The following is a 27,500-nucleotide window of genomic DNA, read 5'->3' as shown; positions in this document are numbered from 1 at the left end:
ACAAAAAGACCCTGCTAACTTTACACGAGTATCAGGATTAGATCTGGATAAGTCCGAGCTACATAAAAATGCAAGCGTAAATTTACATTTACATTACATTTATGGCATTTAGCCGATGCTCTTATCCAGAGCGACTTACAAGGTTACTCATATAACAGAGGTGGACCAATGTAGTGTTAGGAGTCTTGCCCAAGGACTCTTATTGGTGTAGCACAGCACAGTCACCCAGACCAGGAATCGAACCCCAGTCTCCCACATGGTGTGGTAGCTCATTGGCAGGTAGTGGTGTTATCTGTTGCGCCACACCAACCACAGTAAATGCAGCCAAGACTCATTTAAACCAAGTATAAATCTGATCAGTCATTACACCTCAGGAGGTGGTCTGAGACGCATTTGAGCCACACTATAGCAGAGTACAGGCAGCCATCTCTCAAAGCAAACCAAAACTCAAAAAAAAGTACAACCAAGTATACTTCGAGTATAACCGTATATACTTATTACATCAGTAATAATTGCCACACCATGAGCAAATTGCATATTCTCTCCCACACATTGATTGGATTTCAGTCTGATTAAACAGAGACGTGTTTGACTTCTAAAAGTAAATGCATGTGGCTAAAATCTAAAATCAGGATACAATCCAGATACTAGGTCACAAAGTGACCAGATGTAAACGGGGCCAAGGACATAAATAAAGAAAAAGAAAGACAGGCTGGCATAGATTATGAAAGAAAAATAGAAGACAGAGAAATAAGGCCTAATATGAAAAAGCAAAAGTCTTCTTCTGGATTTCTTATCTCTTATTATATTAATATTATTTTTATTAAGATTTTCATCCATCTTGCCTTTAGTCTCGTTTTATTATTTTGAGGTTTAAGGTGCCTAAGCATTTCACTGCTTGTTGCAGCATGTATGACTATGTACGTCACAAATAAACTTTTTTTTTAATTCATTTAAATGAAATCTAATCAAAAGATATGGACATATGCACACACATACCCAAAAAACAAACAAACAAACAAAGAGAGAATAAAGCAATAGAAACAGCAAATAATATAAGATATTTGAAATAAAAAATATAAGAAAGCAAACAAACAATAAGAAGCAAATGAAAGAAAGCAGCAACCAGCAGAATAAAATAAATAAATAAATAAATAAATAAAAAAGAAAGAACCAGAGAGAAGAAAGAAGAAGTCTCTGTGCTGGTGTGTAGGCTAGGTGAGGTGCATCAGAGGTCAGCAGTGCGGTGGACAGACGGGTGGGGGTTCAGTCAGGCGTGACGCGCGTGACACGCTACAGTGTGAATGATCGATGGGAAGCGAAGGAGTTTTCATTTCCAGAGATGGCAGCTGTCAGACACGCTTCAAGCAGGTCACACACTGCTGCCGTGACTGCAGGAGTGTGCAGAGGAAGAAACTCTCCGCTCCGGCGACCCCCCCCCAATTCCCAATCCCACCCGCACAACCAATACAGTGTGTTTAGACTTCAGCTAAAGCTCCAAGTTACAGCGTGACCTCCAGAGAGCTGCCAGACCAGTCCGTCTTCATGCTCGTGACTTGCACGCTCTGTCACACGATCAATGAGACATCCCACACGGGCCTATTGTTTCGTTTACATTGGTGCTGTAATGCAGCCCTGAGCACTCCTGAGGTCAATATAAGCTCTGACTAAAGGTAAAGTTAAACAAGGCTTGCCGGTTGTAGTAGAATAACAGCTGATATGAAACTGATGACGCCTGAAAATCTGCAAAAATACAGTCGCACTCCGAAATGGGGGACATTTGCATCCGCAACATCTGACCTCATAGACCGTTTTCACCTGTCTGTACTAACTTACCTTACATTTGCCCTCAAATGATCACTAAATAAATGTATATATGTACAAAATTGCACCAAACTGTTTTGTCTATAAATCATGTACTGTTGCTTTAAATAACACAGCAAAGATGACATCATTAGAGCCTTTAGAGCAGCCAGGAAGTTCACATGTTCTTTTATAGTTGTTGCTTTTTCACGTTAGACAGGGTCCATCCAGCCTGACCCAACCACCTAATTATGCAAAACAGATAATGCAGGGAAATCTGCATTAATACAGCAAAAATGTTCAGAAATATCAAAAAGACAATGCGACGTCAGATTGATGGCATGGGTGCTAGGTCAGGAACTTGACTACAAGAACTGAGGCCATTATTGGATGACCTTTACATTAAGAGTCATGTTTTATTGTGAATGTGGCAGAATATAAGCCTTTAAAGAGGAGAGCCTCCGTCACTAAACCGCACTGACTGTTTAGCCTAATGCATTACTCGTCTCATTAGAAGCCACTGAGGAATGGAGCCTGTGTGTGTGTGTGTGTGTGTGTGTGTGTGTGTGTGTGTGTATGAGAAGGGGCTCCCTGCTGAGTGTCCCCATCCATGCCTGCTATGGCTCATCCCTGCTGAGGCTTTATCATCATCCACTCCTCCACCATCAGCACTCTGTAATCCAACCTGTTTTTCCCCCCAGAGCAATGCCTACTCCTGATCCCTCTTAGCCTGAACACCGCAACAGGCGGCGAGGTCACAACCCTCTTTTTTTTGTAGGACGTTCTAACTGGATTTTTCTCCACTCTTCTTTATTGAAGGCCTCGAGGTACTGAGAACTTTGTGGGTCTTCTTGCCTGGACATCTCGCTTGGTGTCTATTCACTAATGTTCTATGATGTTTAGGTTAAGGGGGTTCCAAAAAGTTTCATTTTTTTCTATTCAGCCAAGACCATCCCTTTTCACCATCCCAGCTTCAGCCTGTTCAACAGATGGTTTGATGTTTGTATCCAGGATTTGCTGGTATTTTGGGGAATCTATTCTTCCCTCCACCCGTGCAATGCCCCCAGTGGCACTGGCAGTAACACAACCACAAAGCAGGAGAACCTTGCCCACTATGAAGCACAGGGCTCAATTCAAATGTTCACGGTGAGTTCAAATGAGAATGGTGCATCACCACTGTTGAGCCAACTAAACCTTCCTACAGGTTACTGGCAGTTGTATGGGGTGCTCTTTCCAGTCATTTATTTGGCCTTGCAGAGCTCATCTTTGCCTCCCCAGGCCCTCTGAACTGCCAATACTTAACATCCAGCACTATACAAACCTTCTCCTGCATTGTGGTAATTACTTTGATGTCTTTAATTTGTAGGCATTTAATCCCTTAGAGGAGACTAAAAGAGCCTGTGAAAAGATTGGTCAGCCAAGACCAAAGGCTGGGGCTACAGCAGTAACAGTCTCACCAAAACTGGACAGCTGAAGACTGGAAAAACAGTGTGCCTCTGCAGAAATCAAGATTCCTCAAACCAGGCTGACATTAGGGTCAGAATGTGGCTTTAACAGCTAAAGTCCATGGACCCATCCTGCCCGGTGTCAACAGTACAGGCTGGTGGAGATGGTGTAATGGTGTAGGGAATGTTTTCTAGGCACAATCTGAGCTTGTTAATACCAATTAATGATCATTTGAATGCCTTAGCCTTAAATTCCAGAATGTATGACCAGAATGTAGCCTGTTCATGACCGTGTTCTTCTGTGAACTTCCCAGTCACTGGATCTGAATCCATTCTGGCCATGTGATCCATGTGATGCAATCACGTCAACATGGTCCAGAATCTCAAAGTAATGCTTCCAATAGTGATGTCCCAAGGGTCACTGGATTGGGGGCCGACCCAAGCATTTTTCATGAATCGGGTATTGGCTTTAAAAGGTACCAATCCACTTCTGATCCTTAGGGTTGCTGTAGCAGAGTGCCATCTGGCGTCCTCTAAGAGCCTTTAATAGACATGATCCCCAGCTGCTGCAAATGAACATCTAATTTTACAACAAACTACCCTAGACAGTGTTCATCTGTGACCTTATTTTGGTGAGCAAAACAAAGCTTTATTTTAACTCCTATTCTAACTCCTCAATCCAGCTTAAATAGTGCCGCAGTTACATTGTGTACATTTTAACAGCAGAATGTAACCGCTGCATCGTTTAAGGTGGAACCTAAAGTTTGGGGAAAAGGTAGATTTTAGTTTCGAGTTAACTCACTATAAAACTGACACAGCAAACAACTGCACTGCACACAGAAAGGCAGTTAAAGACTTTGTTAAGTCATCTGTCAGAAGACGGTGATTTACACTCGTCACTCTTCCAGAAAATGTTTCCATGTTCTGCAATTTCTGTCCACACTGCCAAACTCACACAGTTTGGTTGCAGCTGTGCCTTTGTATTCCATTATCATTATTATTATTTGTGAAAGACATACCGTGTCCCCATCCCGTCTTTACTCTTGAATTACGCCTGGTTACAAACCAAACCGTTGTGGGAATGCTCTGTTCTACTAGCAAAAGAATCACACTCTTTTCTTTGGTTCTAAACCAGCTCTGAAAGCCTATAGTGTATATATGTGGAGGCTAATATACACTAAGTGATTTGACTGCAGAACTGTAAAGGAACTGGGAGCTGAATGGCCAGGTAAATCAGTCCGACTGGACTGTAAGATATTAAAGGCCATAGGAGTTTAAAACAGTCGTTCAAACAAAGAGCTGAAAGATAGGCTCGTATAAAATGGGCATCGGCCGCTGCTCAGCATCAAAATACTCGGCTGCGGGTAAAAAGAACCTGATCGAGACATCCCCAATTTCCAGCATCTTGTGGAATCCATGGCAGTCCAGTACTTCTATAACTCCAAAAAAAAGTAATTTAGGCTAAATTAACTCTTATTTTCATTTATACATAATCCAGACCCTAATGCAGATCACTGTAATCCTGTATGATCCTCACAGGCCTGCCTCCACATGGGTATTTAAGCGTGATGTGACAGCTGCCACAAGCTCAACCCCCACCCCCCACCCCCCGTCACTACTACACCTCATACCACTTTGCTGAAGTAAATAATCAGCTAATGAGCATCTTCAGAGGAGCCATCACCAACTAATGATTTCCTCAGCACAGGGAGGATGCACAGAGGAAGAACAGAGGCAGGGGAGAAGAGGAAAAAAAAAAGATGAGGATGGGAGAGAGAGAAAGCGATAGAGAGACAGTGAGAGCAAGCCACTGCAGGCACTGCTGGAATGAACTAGCACTTATACACACCGATTTGAAAGGCGTGGGCACTAAAATGCTGGAACGTACAGTTATTTCAACACCTCCGTCATCCTCCAACTCTGCTGGATGTGCGTTTCCGTTATCCCAGCCTTTTAGATGAGCATGACTAGGAGGGCTTGGGGGTTGGGGCTGAGGTACAGCAGAGGCCTGTGGCTAGACGAGGCTATTTACATGAAACTGTCGGCAAGGGAAAACGGGAGAGAAGATTGCTTTGCTCTCCTCATATTTGTATCTGAAGACAAGGAGAGGCAGAAAAATAAGACTGGGAGAAGCCGCCGTCTACTTTTGCGTAGCCATGAAGCTCTGCAGCGCTGATGACACACATTCTCTGCAGGGCGGCTGGGGGCAGAGCTTCACTGTGGCTAATATACAGCTGGAGCGCTGTTCAACATGGCCAGCTATCTGAAAGCACCCTGAGAGCGTTTGTTAAAAAGACAGAAATGGATCAATTCAGTGGAGACGCCTCTAAACCTGGCATCCTAACAAGGGTGTAAGAAAATATTGACACACTTGAGCTTTGCAATATCATGTATTGCAATATTGTCTCAATTATTAAAAACACAGTAATTTTCAAATAAATAGTTTACATGCAAAGATTGGTGACAGGTAGCGGTTGATCTTGTGTTGTGTTTAAACTTCGACCACTAGGCAGAAGTGTGGTCCTCTGTATTTAATCCCCACGATTCTGATTGTATAAAAACTTACATAAAAGTAAACTTTTCTTTTAGTCAGATTTTATGTGGTGGTGGTTTATGCTATGACCGGTTTCCTAGAATTTGTTTGAGGGGAAGAAAAAATTAATAAATAATAATAACAACAACAACAACAACAATAATAATAAATACTAATAATACAACATAAAATACACTTCTTAAAAAAAGGTTGAGGACAAATGTTTTTATTTTTAATAAAACAAGAATATTTAAAATGGACACTAATTTTGCGGAAATCGCACGACTGAAAGAATATGTGAAAGTATGGCAGTATCTGTCTATGAAAGTATCTATGTATCTATGAATATGAAGGTATTTGTATCTGCTTTCTAAGTGAAGAACAGTAGTGCAGAAAGGGCAGTTGGTCTGTACATGAAAATCATTTGAATTTTATTTCCCACAGGCAAGCACACCACTACTCTAGTGTTATGCACAGCTCCCAACACTGGCCAGGATCTAATTATGCCACTCTGGCGCTCGGTGTGTGTAGTGTAATTTGATCTGTTCTCTTATTGAGGCTATTAATGAAGTGTTTATCGTGGGTCATTGTTGTGTTTAGTTGTTTTTTAAGCTATTTGGGGCTTGGAAATAGCCTACAACTCCTCATACACCTTTACTTTCCTTTTTTCTTCTCTCCTCCAGTAACATACCCCCGAAACAGGTAGCGGTTTTGAAAGGAAGCGATTTTATAAACACAATAAAAGTGGTTGGTGTAGGTTTAGAATAAGTTAGAATTAAAATGGTTAAAATGGTTAAAATGCAGGCGTAGATTAAGGTATAGTTTAAGACTAGGTTAAGGTGTAGATTAAGGTGAAGGTGTAGTTTTAGGATAGGTTAAGATTAAATTAAGGTGCAGGTGTAGTTGTAGGATAGGTTAAGGTGCGAGTTAAGGTGCAGGCTAAGTTAAGGTGTAGTTTTAGGATAGATTAAGATTAAATTAAGGTGCAGGTTAAGGTGCAGGTGTAGTTGTAGGATAGGTTATGTGCAGGTTAAAGGTGCACGTATTTGGTGCAGGTGTAGTTGTAGGATAGGTTATGTGCAGGTTAAGGTGCAGGTGTAGTTGTAGGATAGGTTAAGGTGCAGGTTAAGGTGCAGGTGTAGGATAGGTTAAGGTGCAGGTTAAGGTGCAGTTGTAGGATAAGTTAAGGTGCGGGTTAAGGTGCAGGTTAAGTTAAGGTGCAGGTGTAGGATAGGTTAATGTGCAGGTTAAGTTAAGGTGCAGGTGTAGGATAGGTTAATGTGCAGGTTAAGGTGCAGGTGTAGTTGTAGGATAGGTTAATGTGCAGGTTAAGGTGCAGGTGTAGTTGTAGGATAGGTTAAGGTGCAGGTTAAGGTGCAGGTGTAGGATAGGTTAAGGTGCAGGTTAAGGTGCAGTTGTAGGATAAGTTAAGGTGCGGGTTAAGGTGCAGGTTAAGTTAAGGTGCAGGTGTAGGATAGGTTAATGTGCAGGTTAAGTTAAGGTGCAGGTGTAGGATAGGTTAATGTGCAGGTTAAGGTGCAGGTGTAGTTGTAGGATAGGTTAATGTGCAGGTTAAGGTGCAGGTGTAGTTGTAGGATAGGTTAAGGTGTGGGTTAAGGTGCAGGTGTAGTTGTAGGATAGGTTAAGGTGCAGGTGTAGTTGTAGGATAGGTTAAGGTGTGGGTTAAGGTGCAGGTTAAGTTAAGGTGTAGTTTTAGGATAGATTAAGAATAAATTAAGGTGCAGGCTGAGGTGCAGTTGTAGGATAGGTTAATGTGCAGATTAAGGTGCAGGTGTAGTTGTAGGATAGGTTAAGGTGCAGGTGTAGTTGTAGGATAGGACAAGGTGTGGGTTAAGGTGCAGGTTAAGTTAAGGTGTAGTTTTAGGATAGATTAAGAATAAATTAAGGTGCAGGCTAAGGTGCAATTGTAGGATAGGTTAATGTGCAGGTTAAGGTGCAGGTGTAGTTGTAGGATAGGTTAAGGTGCAGGTTAAGGTGCAGGTGCAGTTGTAGGATAGGTTAAGGTGCGGGTTAAGGTGCAGGTGTAGTTGTAGGATAGGTTAAGGTGCGGGTTAAGGTGCAGGTGTAGTTGTAGGATAGGTTAAGGTGCGGGTTAAGGTGCAGGTGTAGTTGTAGGATAGGTTAAGGTGCGGGTTAAGGTGCAGGTGTAGTTGTAGGATAGGTTAAGGTGTGGGTTAAGGTGCAGGTTAAGTTAAGGTGTAGTTTTAGGATATATTAAGAATAAATTAAGGTGCAGGCTGAGGTGCAGTTGTAGGATAGGTTAAGGTGCAGGTAACAGTAAGGTATAGATTAAGGTGTAGTTTAAGGGTAGGTTAAGATTAGGTTTAAGAGTGGATTAAGGCTAAGATTAAGGTGTAGGTTAAATGTTACATTACGATGTAGATTAAGGTAATCAAATTAAATTTTTGTAGCTTTTCCTCCAGTAATGATGGCTTTGGCGAGTGGGGAGTCGATATTCCAATGTGAGCTGCTTGTTTTGTTTTCGATGAGACGCTAAACGATCAATGTGAACATTCTCACTAGGAGATTAGGATGGTCTTAAGATGTTATTTGAGTACATTAGTTAGTTAGTTTGTTGTCTACATAGAGAACTAATGACTGACTTTTTATGATAACTGTGGTATTGGACAGAAATTGGAAATTGGTATTGGTCAGGTTCATGATTTGTTTTTTTTAAACCACAGAATTGCCCACAGCTCAGCTCTTTTAATTAAGCATGCTATTGTCCCTCGTAAACTCAACAAATCCTAAATAAAAACATGCTGGTGAATCTCAGAATCTTCATTTTAAAAAGTGGCCTCTGAGAAGAAATCTTAAGAACACCTGTGAATGAGCTGGTGAACTCGTCCTAGAACATCATGAAATTCTTCATAGTTTTTATTTCTTACGAAGGCTTTTGTAAAGCTGACTCCTGGTCTTCAAGCACCATCCAATCTTTTCATGCAACTAAAATTAAACAAGAGAAATCCTGTGATCTTAAATATCTATTTTAGGGCTTTTAAGGACCTGCTTCAACCCTGAAAATACACAGACACACACACAAGCACCCATGGCCACCAAGCTGTGCTGTCTTTGTGTTCGATGGCTGGAGTAGTGGTGTATTACAGTGAGGTAATGGGGTCAGAAGCGGAGCGTTTTCACACCCGCTAAAGCGTGAAAACCTCCTCAGGGCCACAGAGGCCGCACAGAGCGCGTGTACAGCACAACCTATTGATTTCCACTAGGACTCCACCACCCTGCTGTCGTACACCGCTCTGCTCGCAGCGGGCACGTGCGCACACACTCCGACACGAACACGGCAATTAAACATTGAGTTAAGGCCTGCTTCACACGGCCACAGCAAAACACAGAGCAGGAGAGGAAAAGCCTGTTAAAATGAATACTTGCAAGGAGTGTGTGAATGTGTCTGTGTGTGTGTGTATATGTGGTAGATGGTGTGTAATCTCCAGCAGGTCTGTTGATGACTATTTTGTACACACTCCTACACTCTCTGCCTACCCGTTCTGAACACGGCGCAGGGCACCCAGCGTTACTTAAGTTCATACTGCATTAACATAAATGTAACCTGATCAGAATGTAGGCGGACTGTGGTAGCAGGCCTACTAGAACTTTCCCTGCTCTAGCTCATTCCTAAAAAGCTTTCCATATACTCGACCATGGCATATCAACATACACAGACCTTCTGTCACCCCAATTGCTGCCTGTTTGGCTGCATCGCAGACAAACACCCTGTGTTAAAACATGCTAAAACAAGAGTTCTCACTAGAAGTGCTTTTCCAAAATGGAGAGAATTACTACAAAGGGGGTGAAACTGGGCGCAGAATTAGCAGCGTATCCCCTGTACAGGAAAAGTTATATGCTAGGGGCAGATACTGACTTTCACGTTGGAACCACATGGGGCCGCCAGTCACCTCACTGGTCTTTCTTAACTGTGGGCTCTGACTAAATTGAAGGCTTCTGGAGTACTGTCAGGAAGTGGCATTTTGAATCCTCCTTGGGACTTTCAGTGGGGACTCTCGCTCACTCACTGTGCCTTCTTTTCCTTAAACTGTGCACGTTTTCATCATAACGCAGCATTTCCAAGACCTTAGGTATATACGTATATGTATTCTGCTCCACACATGCACATGCTAAACAGCACTCTAGTTCTAAGATGGTCTGTGAACTACCTGCACTGCCCATAGCCACCAGCGCGACGGATATTAGACCCCTCCACAAGCTCTTCAATTACTATTAATGTGTGCAACTAGCTACTGTTCCAAATAAAGGTTCTTGCTATTGGCAAAAATTAGACAGAAATAAAAACCTTCGGCAAAGTGTGTTATTTATAAACTGGAAAACCTTGTGTTCATTTCTGCTGTTTTTTTGTAAGATATGTAAAGATTGTAAACAGTGAATAGTCAACTGAACAGTCAGGCAATGGCAAGTCTTTCATATTTTTTTTGTAATTGTTTTCCCTGATGTTTAGCTTTCAATTCTCCAGCCTGCTTGACTAGAAGAGAGAGATTTCCTGCTATGGCTGCTGAAAAGCAGCACACCTCAGTGATATTCTGTCACTTTTCTTTCCTGTGTCAACACTTGATTTACCAGAAAAGTCACGAAGGGCTAAAAGTAAATTTGTAATTTTGCATTTGTTCTAAAAGTGAGTGCATGTTGTATCACGGAGAAGAGGAGGGAGGGGATGAGAAGGACAGCGGTCAGCAGAAACCTCACCTGCAGCTCTTTGTCGTTGTACTTGGATGGGTTCTTGCTGCCCTGGCTCTTCCTACGCAGCTTCTTCAGCTCACCCTGACACTTCTCCAGGCTCTCGCCTTTGCTCTTGTGCTCCATCTGGTACTTCTTCAGAGCCGCCTTCAGGAGACAACACACACACACAAACACACAGTGTTCGTAATAGGGTCAGGAGCACAGTGTACAAAGTTACTGGATGGTTCAAGGAATGTTGGTATATACAAAGTTAACACTCAGACAGTATGCTGGACCAATAATAATAATAATAATAATAATAATAATAATAATAATGTTACACCACTGTTAGGAGACACGGACACTCATAGAATGCTTCTCGGCCAATCTAACTGGGACACACTATAAGGATCCATCAATCTCATTCATCTGTAACCTAGCAACTACCACCAGCTGGTAAAAAGTAACAGTAAAAGGGAAGTAAACAGTAAAATTAACAGTTAAAGAGAATAAATAACACTGTAAACAAACAGCATGCAAAGCAGATGAGTGGCAATAACAATCAAACCACCTAGTGCGCGGCGGCTTTTTCACATGGACAAGGTTCGGCACGGAACGCTTACAAGCCGAGCTGGGCCTTTAGCCTCGGGTTTAGCAAAACATACCAGAGACTACAGAACTGTTTGGTGGGAGGGCTTAAAAATGGCATAGGTCTCCCTGATTGGCTCCATCCCCTTTGTACCGCAAATCAACCCGGCTCATCCAACATCACTACCGCAACGTTTGCATCGAAACTGGTGGAACAGGTCTGGGTGGCTGGCACCATGATCAGAGGATCGCTGGTTCGAATCCCGGTCATGCTGCTTGACAGTATCGGCAGCTGAGGCACAGGGAGAGCACAATTGGCCTTGCTCTCTCCAGGGTGGGTAGATGGCGCTCTCCCCCAAACACCGCTTCATTGCAGTGCTGGCCATCTCTGGCATCTGCCGGGTATTCAGCAGGCATGCTTTCAGTTTGTGCACTGCTTATATCTGCAACCTGAATCATCTGGAGGAGCATGAACAGTTCTTAGTACACACACCTGCAAACGCTTAAATGCCTTTCACACACATGCAGGGCAGAGCTTGAAACTTTCCTTCCACAACTCCGTTAACGGTTGCCATGGCCACTGAAGCAAACCACGGCAGGAACGTGTCCAGAGCGATGTGTGGGGATGATCTGAGAGTGGTGGCTGGCACTCATTTGTCATGCAGCCAGGGCAAACCCCACGGGACAAGCAGTGTTTCTCATTGGCCATCAGTGCTTTCTGCCCTGCTCTCTCAACTGAATTATGAAAAAAAAAAAACACATGTAAATAATTCATGATGCACTAAAGCAAAAAGGTTACAATAGTTGATGCAACTCTCTAGGAATTTGAACACCAATGGAGCGGCATTTTAAAACTGCTGCAAGCTTAAGCAGTTACCGCAGCCTTACAGATTTACTGCAAATCGCACTGACAATTTTTTTTTTTTATTCAGGATATTCTGTGGCAAACCGTACGATACCATTTGTACTAAAGTGCAACAACAACAAAAAAAGATTCGGACGATAGCCTAAAGACAAAGTGGCATTACCACGACTTGAAGCAACAAACGGAAAGAGCTAGGAAATGTCTGTTGGTGTAGTGCAAAGAGTAATTCCCTCCATCCAAAGTCAGCATTTTTGATCCATTGTGCAGTAGCTAGTGATTAGCGCTGTAACAGTTATAAACCATCATTGAAAACTGTGTTTACATATTTCACGTCTCGCTGCGAGTGCACACACACACACACACACACACACACACACACACACACACACACACACACATTTTCCACAGCTACAATTCCTAAATGCACTAAACCACAGGTGTCAAACTGGGCTTTCCACATACATTCAAATCAGAAAGGCATGGCTAATCAGTTAAATAAGGAGAAATTCTGCTGCGTTTTAGGGCCCTGTTTACACCTGGCATTAACATGCGATTTTGGTGATCGGATAAGTTTCAGATTTCGCTTGTCTGCATACAAAGCCAAGTGTAAACGCACCAAAGGCACATTTTACTTAAACCATATCAGCTCAAGAGAGCGCACACATTTTCCAACCCATTTTAAACCAGGAAATCAGGCTGGATTGGACGAGGACGGTGTCTCAGCGCTGTTTGTTTTTTTTTGTTTTTTTACACATAAGGGAATAGCAGGGGAGCCAGAATGATCCTCAGTGTGCCCTAATGATTGTAACATGCTTAATTTTATATTATATATATATATATATATATATATATATATATATATATATATATATATATATATATATATATATTCATATGTAACCTAGCAACTACCGCCAGCTGGTAAAAAGTAACAGTAAAAGGGAGGTAAACAGTAAAATTAACAGTTCAAGAGAATGAATAACACTGTAAACAAACAGCATGCAAAGCAGGTGAGTGGCAATAACAATCAAACCACCTAGTGCGCGGACAAGGTTCGGCACGGAACGCTTACAAACCGAGCTGGGCCTTTAGCCTCGGGTTTAGCAAAACATACCCGAGACTACAGAACTGTTTGGTGGGAGGGCTTAAAAATGGCATAGGTCTCCCTGATTCGCGCCACATTTGCATCCCCTTTGTACCACAAATCAACCAGGCTCATCCAACATCACTACCGCAACGTTTGCATCGAAACCATTACTGGTGGAACAGGTCTGGGTGGCTGGCACCATGATCAGAGGATCGCTGGTTCGAATCACGGCCATGCTGCTTGACAGCATCGGCAGCCAAAGCCCAGGGAGAGCACAATTGGCCTTGCTCTCTCCAGGATGGGTAGATGGCGCTCTCCCCCAATGCCGCTTCATTGCAGTTCATTGCATTAACAGCACCACTCCATGCCTCAAGGTTTTGTTATTGTGAGAGCCAGTTTCTGTTCTGGACGATTCATTCATTAGTAAAGATTTTTTAAATGGTAAATTTCTAGCAAGAGAAAATCAATAATCGCACAAGCCCGCTACACACAGCCACCGGCTAAGGAAAGGGAAGTCCCACTGGGCAGGAGCTTCACCCACACCCTCTCACTGAGGATGCAACAGCGCAGCCAAAACCTGCATCCGCAGTCTACTGAGTGCACTGATGATGATGATGATCTTCAGGCGAGAATCCAGAGCTGTTCTGCATGAACTAAAAGACTCTTTAAATGGAAGCAGAGCAAATGGATTTTCTAATCACCTCTGAGCATAAACACGGATTTCATAACTGGTGCTGCCATCGCCTGAAGAGAAGATGGCTTGATACAAGTGAACCGCACAGACGACGCTCGGGGGTGGAGTGAAAGGAGCTGGTCTCAAAGAAAAATTATAGTTAATCAAAAGAAAAAAAGAAAAATAAATAAATAATAATAAAAATACAGTTTGCACCAGCAGTCGATGGATTGCGGTGAGCCAGCGGGTTGACGGCTGAATGTCGATGACTGGTAATGGAGTATAATGGCAAGCAAAGTCTCTTTCCCCATCCCCTCCGAGGCGCGATTCCATACTGTAGCGCCACACGGCTCGTCTGCCTCGGCCCACTCGTTCTAAAGATATCACACTGCGCGATGCTCCACACATACTTTCATCTCCATTGCATTGTTGAGTTGAATCTGTGCTCCGACATGGGGGGTGGGGGGTGAAAAAAAAAAAAAAAGGCGGAGGATGCCATGGTGCTGCTGCGGTATTATCAAATTGAACAACATGAAGCTGCAGGAAGATTGAGTGGCTATATAAAGCCCAGCTATCTGCTGTGTGTGAAAGTCAGCAGTCAGTCACTTCTCCTGCCAGGAGCTGCAATATGAATCGACATTGGTGTTCCTCAGCACACTGCTGGATGATACCAAGTGAAGGTGCAGGTCTACAGTCAGGCCTGCCCATGTAACAGATTTTTTTTCCTCCAAGATTTAGAGGGTTCTGAGAGTGTGGCTACTATATATTTATAGGAAACTCACAGTCAGGTATCTAGCATCCAGATCCACTTTCTTCTCTAGCTCTGAAAGCAGCTCAGTGTGGAAGGACTTCAGCTGCAGAGAAAACAAAGAAAGAGAGAGTTAAGAATAAAAGTTAATCCTAACTCTCATCCTGGCCCAAAACCTAATCCTAACTCTCATCCTGGCCCTAACTTTAACCTCAGCCTAAAACCTAATCCTAACTCTCACCCTGGCCCTAACCTTAACCTCAGCCTAAAACCTAATCCTAACTCTCACCCTGGCCCTAACCTTAACCTCAGCCTAAAACCTAATCCTAACTCTCACCCTGGCCCTAACCTTAACCTCAGCCTAAAACCTAATCCTAACTCATCCTGGCCCACCCTGGCTAGTTTGACCTTTTCACAACATGATGAAAAGCATCACAATTTGGCAATGTTACAGTATTAAGAAACCCTTTAAAAACATTAATGAAACAGGCAAGAATTAAAGGAATATTAGGAAAAAATATGACATAACATACAACATAACCTTTACATCATGTGAGTGTTAACATTTTTAATAACATCTTCATACTTTTAACAGAACCTTTTTGTGTGAGGTTCTGTTAGCCACTGTGTGAGATACCAGAGCCAGTTGACGGAAAATAGTTATTAAAGATATTAAAGATGAAAACATTACGGCCATACTGGCTAATAATTGGCTAATACCATGCACCACTGGTATTGTAAGCAAGGGCATTTATAGACATTTTAGATATTTTATACACACGGTGAACATTACATTTTTATAGAATAATAAACATGACCTGTGATTAATACGGGAACATGAGATTAACCCGATAGGGGAATAAAAATTTACATTTTGAGGTTTGTCCGGTCTAACTAAATACCCCCCCCCCCCCCCCTTAACTTAATATAGAAGATGCCAATTTCAGATTTCAGATTGTATAAGGATATCTATATCTTTTCTTTTTATAATCACATTTTGGTTTTTGTCCTGTGAAAATTAATATCACTTTATAATCCTGCTGTCTGCAGGGAACAGGGAAAAGATGAGATGAGGAAGATAACGCACCATTTCCTCTAGCTGCACTTGAATCTGCCGGTGGACCTCGGCCATCTGAAAGAGCACATCCCCTGCAGAGAGGAGAGACCATGTTAGTCAGCAGAGGGGAGAGAGAGAGAGAGAGAGAGAGAGAGAGAGAGAGAGAGAGAGAGAGATATAGTTCAGTGAAAAACCTAAATGTCCACCATTATCTCTTTGCTCTCAATGTAGTTAATCAGCCAAGACATGCTCGGTGTCTGAAGTATGAAGTAGGATTAGCTTACAGACTTGCCGATGTGGCTTCTGATAGAGATCTGCTACCAAAATACTGTAAGTTTAGGCAGGTTTGGGTTAGTTTAGCAGCAGTAAGTTTAGCAGTACCAGCCGAGCCTGATCAGATGGGATTTAGGGCTTCACCGCCATGGCTGTGCAGCTGTGCTGGGTTTGTGACCTCGTGTGGCATTACTGGTTTCTATGAAAATGCTCACCACTTCGATTTCAGCATGGCTGCGGCTATCGTTTTAGTTCTTCTAAAGGAGTCCATTGCACACAGTCAGAAACCACGTCAGCAAGTCTATCTGAGATTAACTCAACACCTCAACACAGACCGTGGCAGGTGTGTGATTATTTAGATCATGCAGTTTGCATGGTGGGCTAACTGGTGGGCTATAAGCTTCCATGTTCCAGGTACTGACTGACTAAATTGGGGTATGAGGTGTGACATTTCACAAAACTATCGAAAGAGAGGGGGGGGTGGAGGAGCAGAAAGGAAACAAAGATAAACAAAGACAACAAGACAGAGAGAGAAGAAGAAAAAAAGGGAGAAAGAAAGAGAGAGAGGGGGGCAGAGAAAGTGAATGAGAGAAAAGAGAAAGAGACAAAGAGAAAGAACAAGAGAGAGGCAGAGAGAGAGCGAGGCAGAGAAAGTGAATGAGAGAAAAGAGCACGCTCGAGAGAGGCAGAGAAAAAGAGAGAGTGCAAGAACGTGGGAGAGAGAGAGAGAGAATAGAAAAAGAGAGGGAGAGAAAGTGAGAACAAGGGAGAGAAAGTGAATGACAGAAAAGAGAGAAAGAGAGAGAGAGAGGGAGGCAGAGAAAAAAAAAGAGAGAGAGGCAGAGAAAGTGAATGAGAGAAAAGAGAAAGAGACAAAGAGAAAGAACGAGAGAGAGAGAGAGAGAGAGAGAGAGAGAGACAGACAGACTGCCGTCGTGCACCAAGACCATGCAGTCACACAAGACAAACACAGACAAGACGAGCAAACGAAAGACAAGATGGAAGAGTCAACATCAAAACACACACATACACGCACACGCACACACACATCAACAAAAACACACACACACACGGACACAGAAACACAACACAAACAGCAAACAAAACTGCAAACCCTACAGAACATAAAATCATATGGTTTCAAACAGAGTAAGCATTTCAACAGGGGTTATACAAGCCAAGTTATGTTCAAAAAAACAAAAAAAGAAAGAAAAGAAAAGAGGAAAAAAGCAAAAGAACGATATCATTATCCCGGCTTACGTAACCTGCAATTTTGGAGATCAAAACAGACGTCTTAGCTCATTGGTCGTCTTCTACAAATTCTACCGATGGAAGAAAGGCAGTCAAAACATCAAAACTCCGAACAAAAGAACGAAGGAAAAAGAAGAGAAAAGGGGGGAAAAGGAGGAAAAGGAAGAAGGCATGCAGCCGGCTGAGGAGGTTTGCGTTTCATATACCTACACGCTGCCTCTTCTGAATATGCAATGCGTTGTGAAAGGAAAGGAACAACAAAAAAACAAACAACAACAACAACAAAAAAAAGATACAGATTGAGCAGGAGACAGAGGAGAAGGCCGGGGGAGACACACAGAGAAAGAGGAAAAGGAGGAGAGAGGGAGAAGAGAAAAAAAGAGACGGTAAGCGCAGTACAGAGAGTAATGGAGGACACACATACACACAAGCACATACAGGCCCAGGTTTGCTCTAAACCCCCGACCAGAAGGGCCAGAAGGGTCACTGCTGCCTTGAAAATGTGAGCAGTGTGTATCATACAGGCTTTATTATGGAATCTGAATTAATAAAAGCATATTTGGTTTATTGTTCATTCATTTCATTGGAATTATATCAGCAGATAATTGCCTATAAAAATATCGGCATATACCTGCACTTGACCGATGCTAGACACTCCTTTTAATGAGTGAGTTCAGCTACTTCACAGTGCACCAATCACTGACCCAGGCCTTTATTATTAGTTGTGCATGCACAGCTTCTTAAGTCCCCAATATATTATATATTGATACATAAAGCACTGCCAATCTAACGGGGCGCTCTGAAGCAGCCACACGAGTCTGAAGTCAGCATGCTCAATGCCATCAAGTCCTGCAGCGCCGGGCTGTGGAGTAGCGGAACTGACTTCACTGGAGTGCTGGAGCTGCGGTCAATACACCTGGGAATCATCTGCGATGTATAACTAATCATTCATTATCATCAGCACTTGACCTCGCTAATGGTCCCACGGCCAAATGCAGAAGAACAGGCTGTTACTGAAGCAAGCAGACAACACGCTCCCTATTATTACCCATGATTTCATAAGCACCTCTGGAGGAGGAGGTGGTGTCTACAAACTTTTGGACAAATAGTGCATTTTATTCATTTTCAAACACGTATAAGGAGTGTAAAACTGAACTTAGATGTACTGTGCTGAACTATACGGAATTATTCGTGCACTGCATTGCATCAGGACTAGCATGTAGGCTTTGGGGGCGGTGTTTTTGCTTGGGGCGAACATTAGCCTGTGGCTACTGTGTAAGATCGGGACACTACAAAGCGCAGCTTTTGCTTCAAATATGGACTATACAAATATGAATAATACGTACTATAATGCTATTAAAGCTGGAAACATCAACATTTTACTGTAAGGCATGTTGTGGCACACTTGCATTGCTGCTAGCAGGCTTAAAACAAAGCAGTTTAACAAAGGAAGATAAAGCAGCACACTGCGAAATGCATGTCAAATGCTTAGTAATTATTAAAAATGGAAAATAAATAAATTAATAAATAAATAAATACAAATATTTTAGACACCCAGTTTTAGCTGAAGGACAACAGTCATTCAACCTCAACTACACAGGTTCTTTTCACCTTGTTGGCAAGACAAACACTGAGCCAACGCTGACAACAGCAGAATACCATTCTATTATTCCTGGTCCTACCTAACGCCACCTAAGCTAGCGCTAACCACCTGCGCTCCCTCAAATCCCCCAGTCATACACTGAAAGCACAACACAACATGTTACATAACCACCAAAACAAGTAACATAGTGGAGCTGCACCGCCTTCAAAACATGAACCGCATCTCACGGATTCTCTCACTGTTATTCTTGCGGCCTGTGACGCAACACTCCGAACAACTGAATGCTGATTTAAGCAGCTAGTCCAACCCCGGCACTTGGAACACTTAGCCAAGCGTTCAATTACCCGTGCACACCCATAGTGTGTATAGCGAAGGGAAGAAAACTTTGCTCAACACTGCAATAAAAATCAGGAAAAGCACCGCACTCAGTTTCCCGCACGGCTGCGGTCATTACAGACCAGCTTAGAAGGCCATCAACCAGGAGAGAGACTGTACTGAGAACAGAAAGCTGTGAGAGGAGATACGGAGTAGGTTGCTTAGGGAGAGGGGCTGCTCCCAGCAAGCACATTTGGTTTGATTAATGAGAATTATACAAGCAGGGCGGCAGACTTGTGAGGCTCATTTGCATATTGCACTTGAAGGTAGCAGCTGAAAGCACTGCCTCAACATGCACACGCTTTTCCCAGAAAGACGCCAAGACCGGTCTCTAGGCCAGACAACAATTTTTTGAAGTTAGAAATGGAAAAAAAGAGCAGACTAAATTATATATTATTTATATAATATTTAAATATTTCGAATAATTGTGAGGAGGCCATGCAGTTCTCATATAAGGAAACTGAAACGCGACTTGCACAGGTGGGTGTTGTTCTACACGCCTACATTGACTGACTATAAAGTAACATCTACAACTATCGTGTGCCTGCTCTCACTGGCTATTTAATAAGACACATTGATCATATAAGTACAATTTGTAGTTGGGTAGTTGCTACCCAGGTGGCTACTAGGGCTGTGTATTAAAAAGAGTGTGACCTGGTAACACGCTACACATCATGATACAGGGATTGCAATTTTATATATTGCGATACTAATATATACTAAGTCTACTATAAGACATAGATCAATTTTAACAAAAATTTGAAAAACTGTCATAGTATTAAAAACGCCACCACTTGTGGTCAAAGGATAGAAAATCCCCTTTTTGCATGTAAATTATTAATAATAATAAAAAAAATCAATACTGTCTTTTACAATCACAAAAATACAGCATTGCAAAACAATTTTACAACACTAACACGTTTTCTTACAGTCCTAGTCAATACTTAGACACCCCATCTATCAGTGGAAAGGTTCTTCCCGAATTATTTTAAAATATTTTATTTGATTAATATATTATTTTTTATATATATTAATATTACTTTTTATATATTACTTTCCCCCCCCCCCCTTTATTTTATTTTATGACCGATTGGTTGAGAATAGGCCGTCATATCCAGCCAACAGTAGTACAGATACAATACGATGTACAGATTAGGGATGTCATCAGAACCGGTACTTCAGTACCGAGTCGATACCAACATGCTAAAAACATGACTGTACTTTTTTCTACGGTACCGAAAGTAACAAAACTACTGCAGAAGTGATGGATACGCAAGATTGTGATTTCTCCAGAACTGACGTGGGCAGCACAGTAAGGCTACACGTGTATGGGGGAAGAATGAGGAAGGAAGATAACCAAAACAACACACACGTGGAATGGCATCAGGAGTCGAGTCGTATGATCAAGGATCAGTACGCAAACAGCATCACAGAGCATCAAATGCGCCTCAAAAGACAGGCCTCCAGGTCTGTACACAGAATTCTAGGAGGGAGTTTCGTCAAAACCTTTAGCGTTATTGTTCGTAAATTGCGTTCAGAAAGGGACACAATGGCTGATCTTGGTACGCTGTGTAAGCAGCAACCTCTGTGGTTTTCTTAATGCTAGAAGCGCTGTGCTGGTCTGGCCTACTTAACAATACACCTAGAAGCGCAGCGCTGCGGTGGTCTGACCACTCTGACTAGAAGCGCAGTGTTTTCACCTACTTACAGCGCGGTTCAGTTCAGTGGTCAAACACTTCAGGCAACTGGGCACTGTAGTAAAATGTTATGCCATCATAAAGTTGATTTGTTTTGGATTTTTTTTTTTGGTGCAATATTGTTTTGTTTACATAACAGGTTTGTTAATTATTACTTGAGAAAAAGAAGATAATTAAAAAAAAAATGTAGAAAACTGTAGATTTTAATTAAAAAAAAAAAAAAAAATCATTAAAAATTCATTTATTTAACCATCCCACTCTTGATGCGGGAAGGAGATCTGGGGGGAAAAATTAAAATAAAAAAGTATAGATTTATTTCCACATACGAATTAATGTGGATTTGTTTTTATTTAATAGTTTTTTCTTTTCTGAAGGAACTAAAATTGTTTTTCAGTGGTATTTTCACAGACTACCAACATGCTTGTGAAATCCCTAGTACAGATACAGGCACAGGTATTCAAACTATGGAGTAAGAACACATCGTGTAAAGCGGAAAAGCCGAAAGGGGGTTCACAAATCCAAATGATTATTTTTTAATGGTTTATTTCATGTAGTTCATAATAAAGGAACTTCGTGCCACATCCAGTCATCATTCCACTTAGCTGGCTGGTCTGGAATTCCCAAAGCCTTGGGAATTTTGGAGAGAAACGGGGTGTAAAAATGCCAGCAACACCGCTGTACAACACTGTGCTAAGAATGATCACCCACCCAAATATAATAGAGCGGTTATCCAACAGTGGTCCCTTCCCACTAACTGACAGGGAGCTGGGAAGCTGATCAATTGTGCAGCAACAGCTGGGCTACAAGACGTAACTGCACATCTGCAGAGTCTATCAATATGGCAGGTTTTCCCCCAATGAATGCAAGTACAAGCAAGTAGATGTTTCTAATAAACTGGCAACCTAATGTATATGTCCCTCATTGTATGTGGACTATCAGATGAATTCAGACATTGTGGACATACGTTCAGGCCACAGATGAAGTCACGATTGGCTTAGAAGGCGATATTTGATTTGACCGTAATCAAAGAATTACAGAATCACGATAATTACACACACACACACGACCAGGTAGCGGTATTGGCACAAACTGATTACATCATGTCCTCTTCTCTAAGGGCTGTTCTTTCAAGCTTGAACAATCCTCTGACACACACACGCACACGCACACGCACACGCACACGCACAGCAAGACAGCAAGCTCTCAGCAGTCCACCTAAGCCGATTACAGATAATCAGTTGGGATCACAACCCCTGAGGCTTATAGACTAAACAGCTCTGCTGACTGCGCTTAGTGGCCGGATCAATTAAAGAAGCGCAGTGTTTTACAGCCGGCCATGGAAACGCTGTGAAACTTCTGCATAGTCCTGCTGACGATCAATAGACCAAAAAAAAAAAAAAAAAAAAAAAAAAAAAAGCATCTACTTTCCTACTCCTGGCGTGTGGGAGAGCGGCCAGTGTCAGTGTCAGTGTTCAGACTTGGCAGGTTTGGTTCGACCCTTGTGAGATTGCTCTGTTAGTGCAGTTCGTTAGCGCAAACTAGACCACCTGATCAAAGAACAAACCCTTAAGAAGTTTTATGGTCTGAGACAAAGAGGTTTGGAGAAGTAAAGGTGAGGTGTACCAACTGTTAAGCATGGTGGAGGTAGCAATATGCCCTGGAGCTGGTTTTGCTGCCAGTGGAAAGTGAATGGAATAACGAAGATGGAGGACTAGCTCAGGATTTTGCAGCATAACCTTAGAGCATCAGCTAGATTGCCGAAACGTGGGCATAATTGGGTGCTCCCACGACAATGACTTAAGCAAGAGGGGGAATATTAAATTAGATTTCCTTCCTTTGCCCTCCCCCACCCCAGACACAAGGCACCAGAAAAAAAAAACACACTGCCTCACTGGAAAAAAGGCTCTGCAAAAACAGTATAATATCTAAAAAACTACTTTCAAAGAGGAACAGGAGGGCAGAAATCTAACATTTGGTTAAAAGAATGAATGAATGAAATAAGATCCTGGCATAATGAGCTGATCTCCAACTGCTAGTATGCAGTTACTGTACACTAGTGGCAGTTTGCAGGCTTTTTATACCATATAATTGGTTCGAATCAGTTTTTTTTTATAATAATGGATGCAGTTGTTTTAGTGTTCCAAAAGTACGTGTTGTACCGGCATACACTCAGACAAGTGTATAGTTACATAATTTCTCATGCTAAACTATTGCTACTGCACCTATCAGACTATAAGGCTGAGCAATATGGAGTGGAGCAAACCACAATGTGCCCTAAATGTAGTATTCTCCAGTGTTTCCTCTGCCCTTGGACACTGCCTTTACACTCAGGAAGGGCTTGTCAATAAGCTAATTAGTTGATTTAGGCATGTTTGCAAAGTGAAAATGCAAAAAATATGCAGGACCAAGCATCTAGGGGCAGTTCTGGACTGGGAGCCAAATTACTCTATAGAGATACTTTGCAACAGTGGAGTTAGCTTTGACTGGAAGTAGAGCTGGGCAATATGATGATATTTTATCGCATTGTGATAAATTTTGTTATCGTGATAATATGCTTTTCTAAGCATATCAAGGATACTGTTAGTGCTTAATAAACACTGATCAGCTGCAGGTTTCATTACTAACAGTGTATTTAGACTGGTTTAATTAGATAAAGTGCAGAAGATTAAAACGTATCTGAATAGTAGTTTTTAAGAATCTGTCGCTACTGATGCTTTTTAGGCTGTGATTACATGAATCATGATAAATACTGTGTATCGCAAAAGAGTCATTAAATATTGTGATATAGTATTTTTACCATGGCCCAGCCCTAACTGGAAAATAATTAACAAGGCTTCAGCACAAAAAATCTATGAAATTCGAAAGGTTTAAATACCTGTTTAAACACCTCAATAAAATAATAAATAATATACCACCTCATACAAAAACATACCCAACCTCAATACAGCAGAGTACTTTTAACTTGACCTCAGAATTAGTTTCAGATGTTTTAATGTTTATTGTACGCCAGTCAGAAGTCACAGTAAAACCACCTCTGTGTCTCCACTTTCAATCTAGGAGCACTGTAAACTTCAATAATTCCACACTGTAGTCCATCTGTTTTTCTGCATACTTTGTTAGCCTCCTTTCACCCTGTTCTTCAATAGTCAGGACACCAACAGGACCACTGCAGAGAAGCTATTATTTGGGTGGTGGGTCAATCTCAGCACTGCAGGGACACTGGCATGGCGGTGGTGTGTTAGTGTTTGCTGCACTGGTACGAGTAGATCAGACACAGCAGTGCTGCTGGGGTTTTTAAACACTGTGTCCACTCATTGTCCAATCTATTAGGCACCCCTACCTATTCAGTCCACCTTTAAGTTGTAAAGTCAGAGACAGCAGCTCATCTTTTCTCAGTCCAGCAGTATCACTGAGGTGTTTAAAAACTCCAGCTGCACTCAAGCACACACTAACATTCCACCACCATGTCACTGTAACTGTGTTACAGACAATTGGCCCACCACCCAAATAATACCTGCTCTCTGGTGGTCATGTGGGGTCCTGACCATTGTAGAACAGGGTGAAAGGAGGCAATAAAGTATGCAGAGAAACAGATAGACTATATTCTGGAATTATAGAACTACACGGTCTTGCTATATGGTGGGTAAAGCACTAGGCTGTAGATAGCTCAGTAAGCTGCCACTGTTGGGCTCTGCAGCAAGGCATAACCCTCTTGGCTTCTTGGACACTGCAGAAATGGCTGCCCACCGCTCTGGGCAAGTGTGCTCACAGTCATTGGGTGCTCACTAGTGCAAATGTGTGTGTGTGTTTACTGAACAGATGGGTTAAAGGTGGAGGCCAAATTCCTCCAGTGTCCAACACAAATGGGGGATATGGTAGTCTTGTCTATACAGGAAGTGGAGCTGATCTAATGGACAACGAGCGTAGAAACAAGGAGGCGCTTGTTAAATGTCGTCATGGCCGGTCGGTGTAGAGTTATATAAGATTAGCTGGAAACAAAACAAAATAAATTCCACAATTAAAAGCCCCCACTGCCAAAAAACGGTTGGGGAAGATGTTCGGTCTTCAACAGGGCAAGGATCCAAACCTTACTGCCAAAGCAACAGCTGAGCAGCTCAAAAAAACATGAGGGGAAAAATTTGAGACTGTTTTCTGATCTTATCCCAATAAAACATCTAGCAGAAGCGGAGGAAAAGGAACTGTATGCAGGTCAAAGTCAAATTCGCAGAAAAATAAACAAAAACAAACAAACAAACAAACAAACAAACAACCAACCAACCAACCAACAACAACAACAGGTACCATACAATTTAACTAGATAATGCATTGATCTGGGCTTCCTTTGGTTGAAGGATGTTTGGTTGAAGTTAAGGTAGGGCCGACAGTCTGCCAGAAAGCATCTAAACAGTGTAGGTCATCAAGAAGCGGTTCTCAAAAAGCTTGATCCTCATCTGTCAAGCCAACCCAACTTAGAGATGGACTGTCTAAGGGGCACCTGAGAACTGGATAGGTTTGAGAAACACTGCTCAAAAGAAACCAAATATGGCCAATCTTTCACCATCATTTACAGACAAGAGGATCAGACCTTGAAAGACTCGGAATTACTGCAGACTGGTTACGGTATGCACACGGCAGCAATGCGGAAGACTGGTTCACAGCAGATTGGTCACTATGATGGTAGCAGTGTGTTTCCAGGGACGTTCCACAAGACACCATGGCTATTATAAAAGCTTTACAGCTTGATCTGGCAAATGAGAGCCTTAAGGATGCAAGCCCATCAAGCTCTGGCTAATGAACATCTCTACAGAACTCCTCAGAAAAGGGTACTGTTGGCTAATGGTTATTGGAATGCCGTTGGTCTGAGGTTCTAACCAGTCACGTATGTTCCATCTTTGGCTGTTCAGATAGAAGCCCTTCGAGCTTCAAGTATGGCTTGGCGTGTCCCACCTTCCTTTAAAATCCATGGAAGACAAGCATCCAGACGTTTTTCTGCCCTGGCACCCAAGTAGTGGAACGAACGAAGGTATGTTATGGATCCTAGCCTATACAAACTAGCGAAGGGCATTTTGTGAGTAAACAGTGAAGCACTTTTGTAAGTCGCTCTTGATAAGAGCTTCTGTAAAATGCCTCAAATGTAAATGTTTAGATAAACCAGCGAAATGAGGTTTTGCGCATACCGCACAAACCCTAGTGCAGAAACATCAGACTTGACAGGTCATAGTCATGGTAAAGAGAAGGACTTGTCTGTGCAAACGTACAAACGTCAACACACACGCCCTGCTCTCTCAGGACCCATCACTCCTCCCTCTCCCAGAGCCTCCAGCCATACAAACAATAGAAGTCTGTCATTCAGTGGGCAGATGCGTTCAGGTGAATCAACCGCAACAGCCAAGCGTGCCTCTACGTGCATGCACGCACATGTGCAGCGTGAAAAGATTCCCTTCTCACCTGACCAAACCTCCCAGAATACATCTGTAGCGGTGACAGAAACCAGGGCTTGCTAGGTTCTAAAAGCAGCCTGTGAGGTAGCGTTTAGAGGCAGTAAGCTCTGGAGACGTATTGGTTTTATTCACCATAGCCATAGTAACGATTTCACGCCAAATCACAAATAGTTAATTCCACTGCAATTCTAAACAATTGGTGGAATTCCCCTGTAAATGATAGCATGACAACAGGCCATGCTCATGCATATTAAATGGAATGGTAAAATCTACTTTGCTACCGTTGCATTTCTAAACGAACTAAATTCCTGGTGCTTGGTTAACCCCGGCGGACGGAATGGTGCACAAAAAGTAGGGCAATTCCACATGAAAAGATCATCATTAGCCACGTAGCTCCACAGCAAGTACTTCATACTTCAAACACCAAAACACATCTTGGCTGGGGGGCGCTGGAGCCTACCTGGAATCACTGGGCACAATGCAGGATTACCTCCTGGACAAAGCACCAGTCCATCACAGGGTATTACACACTCACTTACTCCCACTCTTAAAATAATGGTGCTTCAAACCTTTTTCTGAGCGAGGCCATAGTAAGAAGCACTTTTGGTTCCATTAAGAACCTTGTTTTGTAAAGATGTGCAAGTGTGAAGAACCTTCAAACTGGTAAAGAACATCTCTAGTCCACTAGACCATTCAGAGCCTCTGTGAGTGTGAAGAAGCTTTTAAAGGTCTAAGGGCTGCTGCCACTATGACCTGAGGATTGCTAGTTCGAATCCCAGGTCAAGCTGCCTGAGCCGGAGCCTGAGAGAGCACAATTGGGCCTGCTAGCTCAGAGGGTCGGCCTCCCTCTCCTCACATCACTTCAGTGTGATGCTGGCTGTACCTGACGGTTGCCTAGTAATGTTGCATTGGAAGCAGTTTGATAAGAGATGGTGGCTGGTTGTGCAAGTAATCGGAGGAGGCATGTGTCAGCGCTCAGCAGATTCACATGAGACACAGGGAGAGTGCTGACGAGTGGGTTGGGTAATTGGCTTAAGTCTTAAATTGGGGAGCAAAATAGGAGCAAATAAATAAATAAAATGCTTCTTCACGGAGCCAAAAGAGGTTCTTCTATGACATTCTTCAGTGTAGTTCACCTTCCATGTGGTTTTAGGAGGAGGAGAACATAACGAAATCCAGAATGAGGATCAAAGCCACAACCCCAGGCCCCTTGAGTTGTGCGACACACCACCTGCTGCGCCACCGTGCCGCCATCTTGAGAAATGATTCAATTCGCAACACATCCAAAGTATATGTTACTCGACCTGCAGGCTTCTGCGGGAATAGGGGTGAGAAAGAGTACACCCAGGAAGCA

At 42.6% G+C, this 27,500-nt stretch overlaps 1 protein-coding gene across 6 annotated transcripts in view; it reads right to left on the bottom strand.

Annotated features, from left to right (window-relative positions):
- The window catches only part of baiap2a (BAR/IMD domain containing adaptor protein 2a), a 110,836-nt gene that overhangs the window by 29,037 nt on the left and 54,299 nt on the right, over nt 1-27,500 (bottom strand). For all 6 annotated transcript variants that reach the window (XM_072694313.1, XM_072694315.1, XM_072694318.1 and 3 more), the window contains exons 4-6: nt 15,537-15,598; nt 14,484-14,555; nt 10,516-10,653 (exon numbers count right to left, since the gene is read on the bottom strand). In XM_072694313.1, coding sequence (XP_072550414.1) covers nt 10,516-10,653; nt 14,484-14,555; nt 15,537-15,598 — 272 coding nt within the window. The remainder of the gene's footprint in view (nt 1-10,515; nt 10,654-14,483; nt 14,556-15,536; nt 15,599-27,500) is intronic.

Source organism: Salminus brasiliensis, chromosome 12, assembly GCF_030463535.1.
Source record: "Salminus brasiliensis chromosome 12, fSalBra1.hap2, whole genome shotgun sequence".
NCBI classification, from domain to species: domain Eukaryota; kingdom Metazoa; phylum Chordata; class Actinopteri; order Characiformes; family Bryconidae; genus Salminus; species Salminus brasiliensis.
This window is presented reverse-complemented; position numbering and strand designations above follow the sequence as displayed.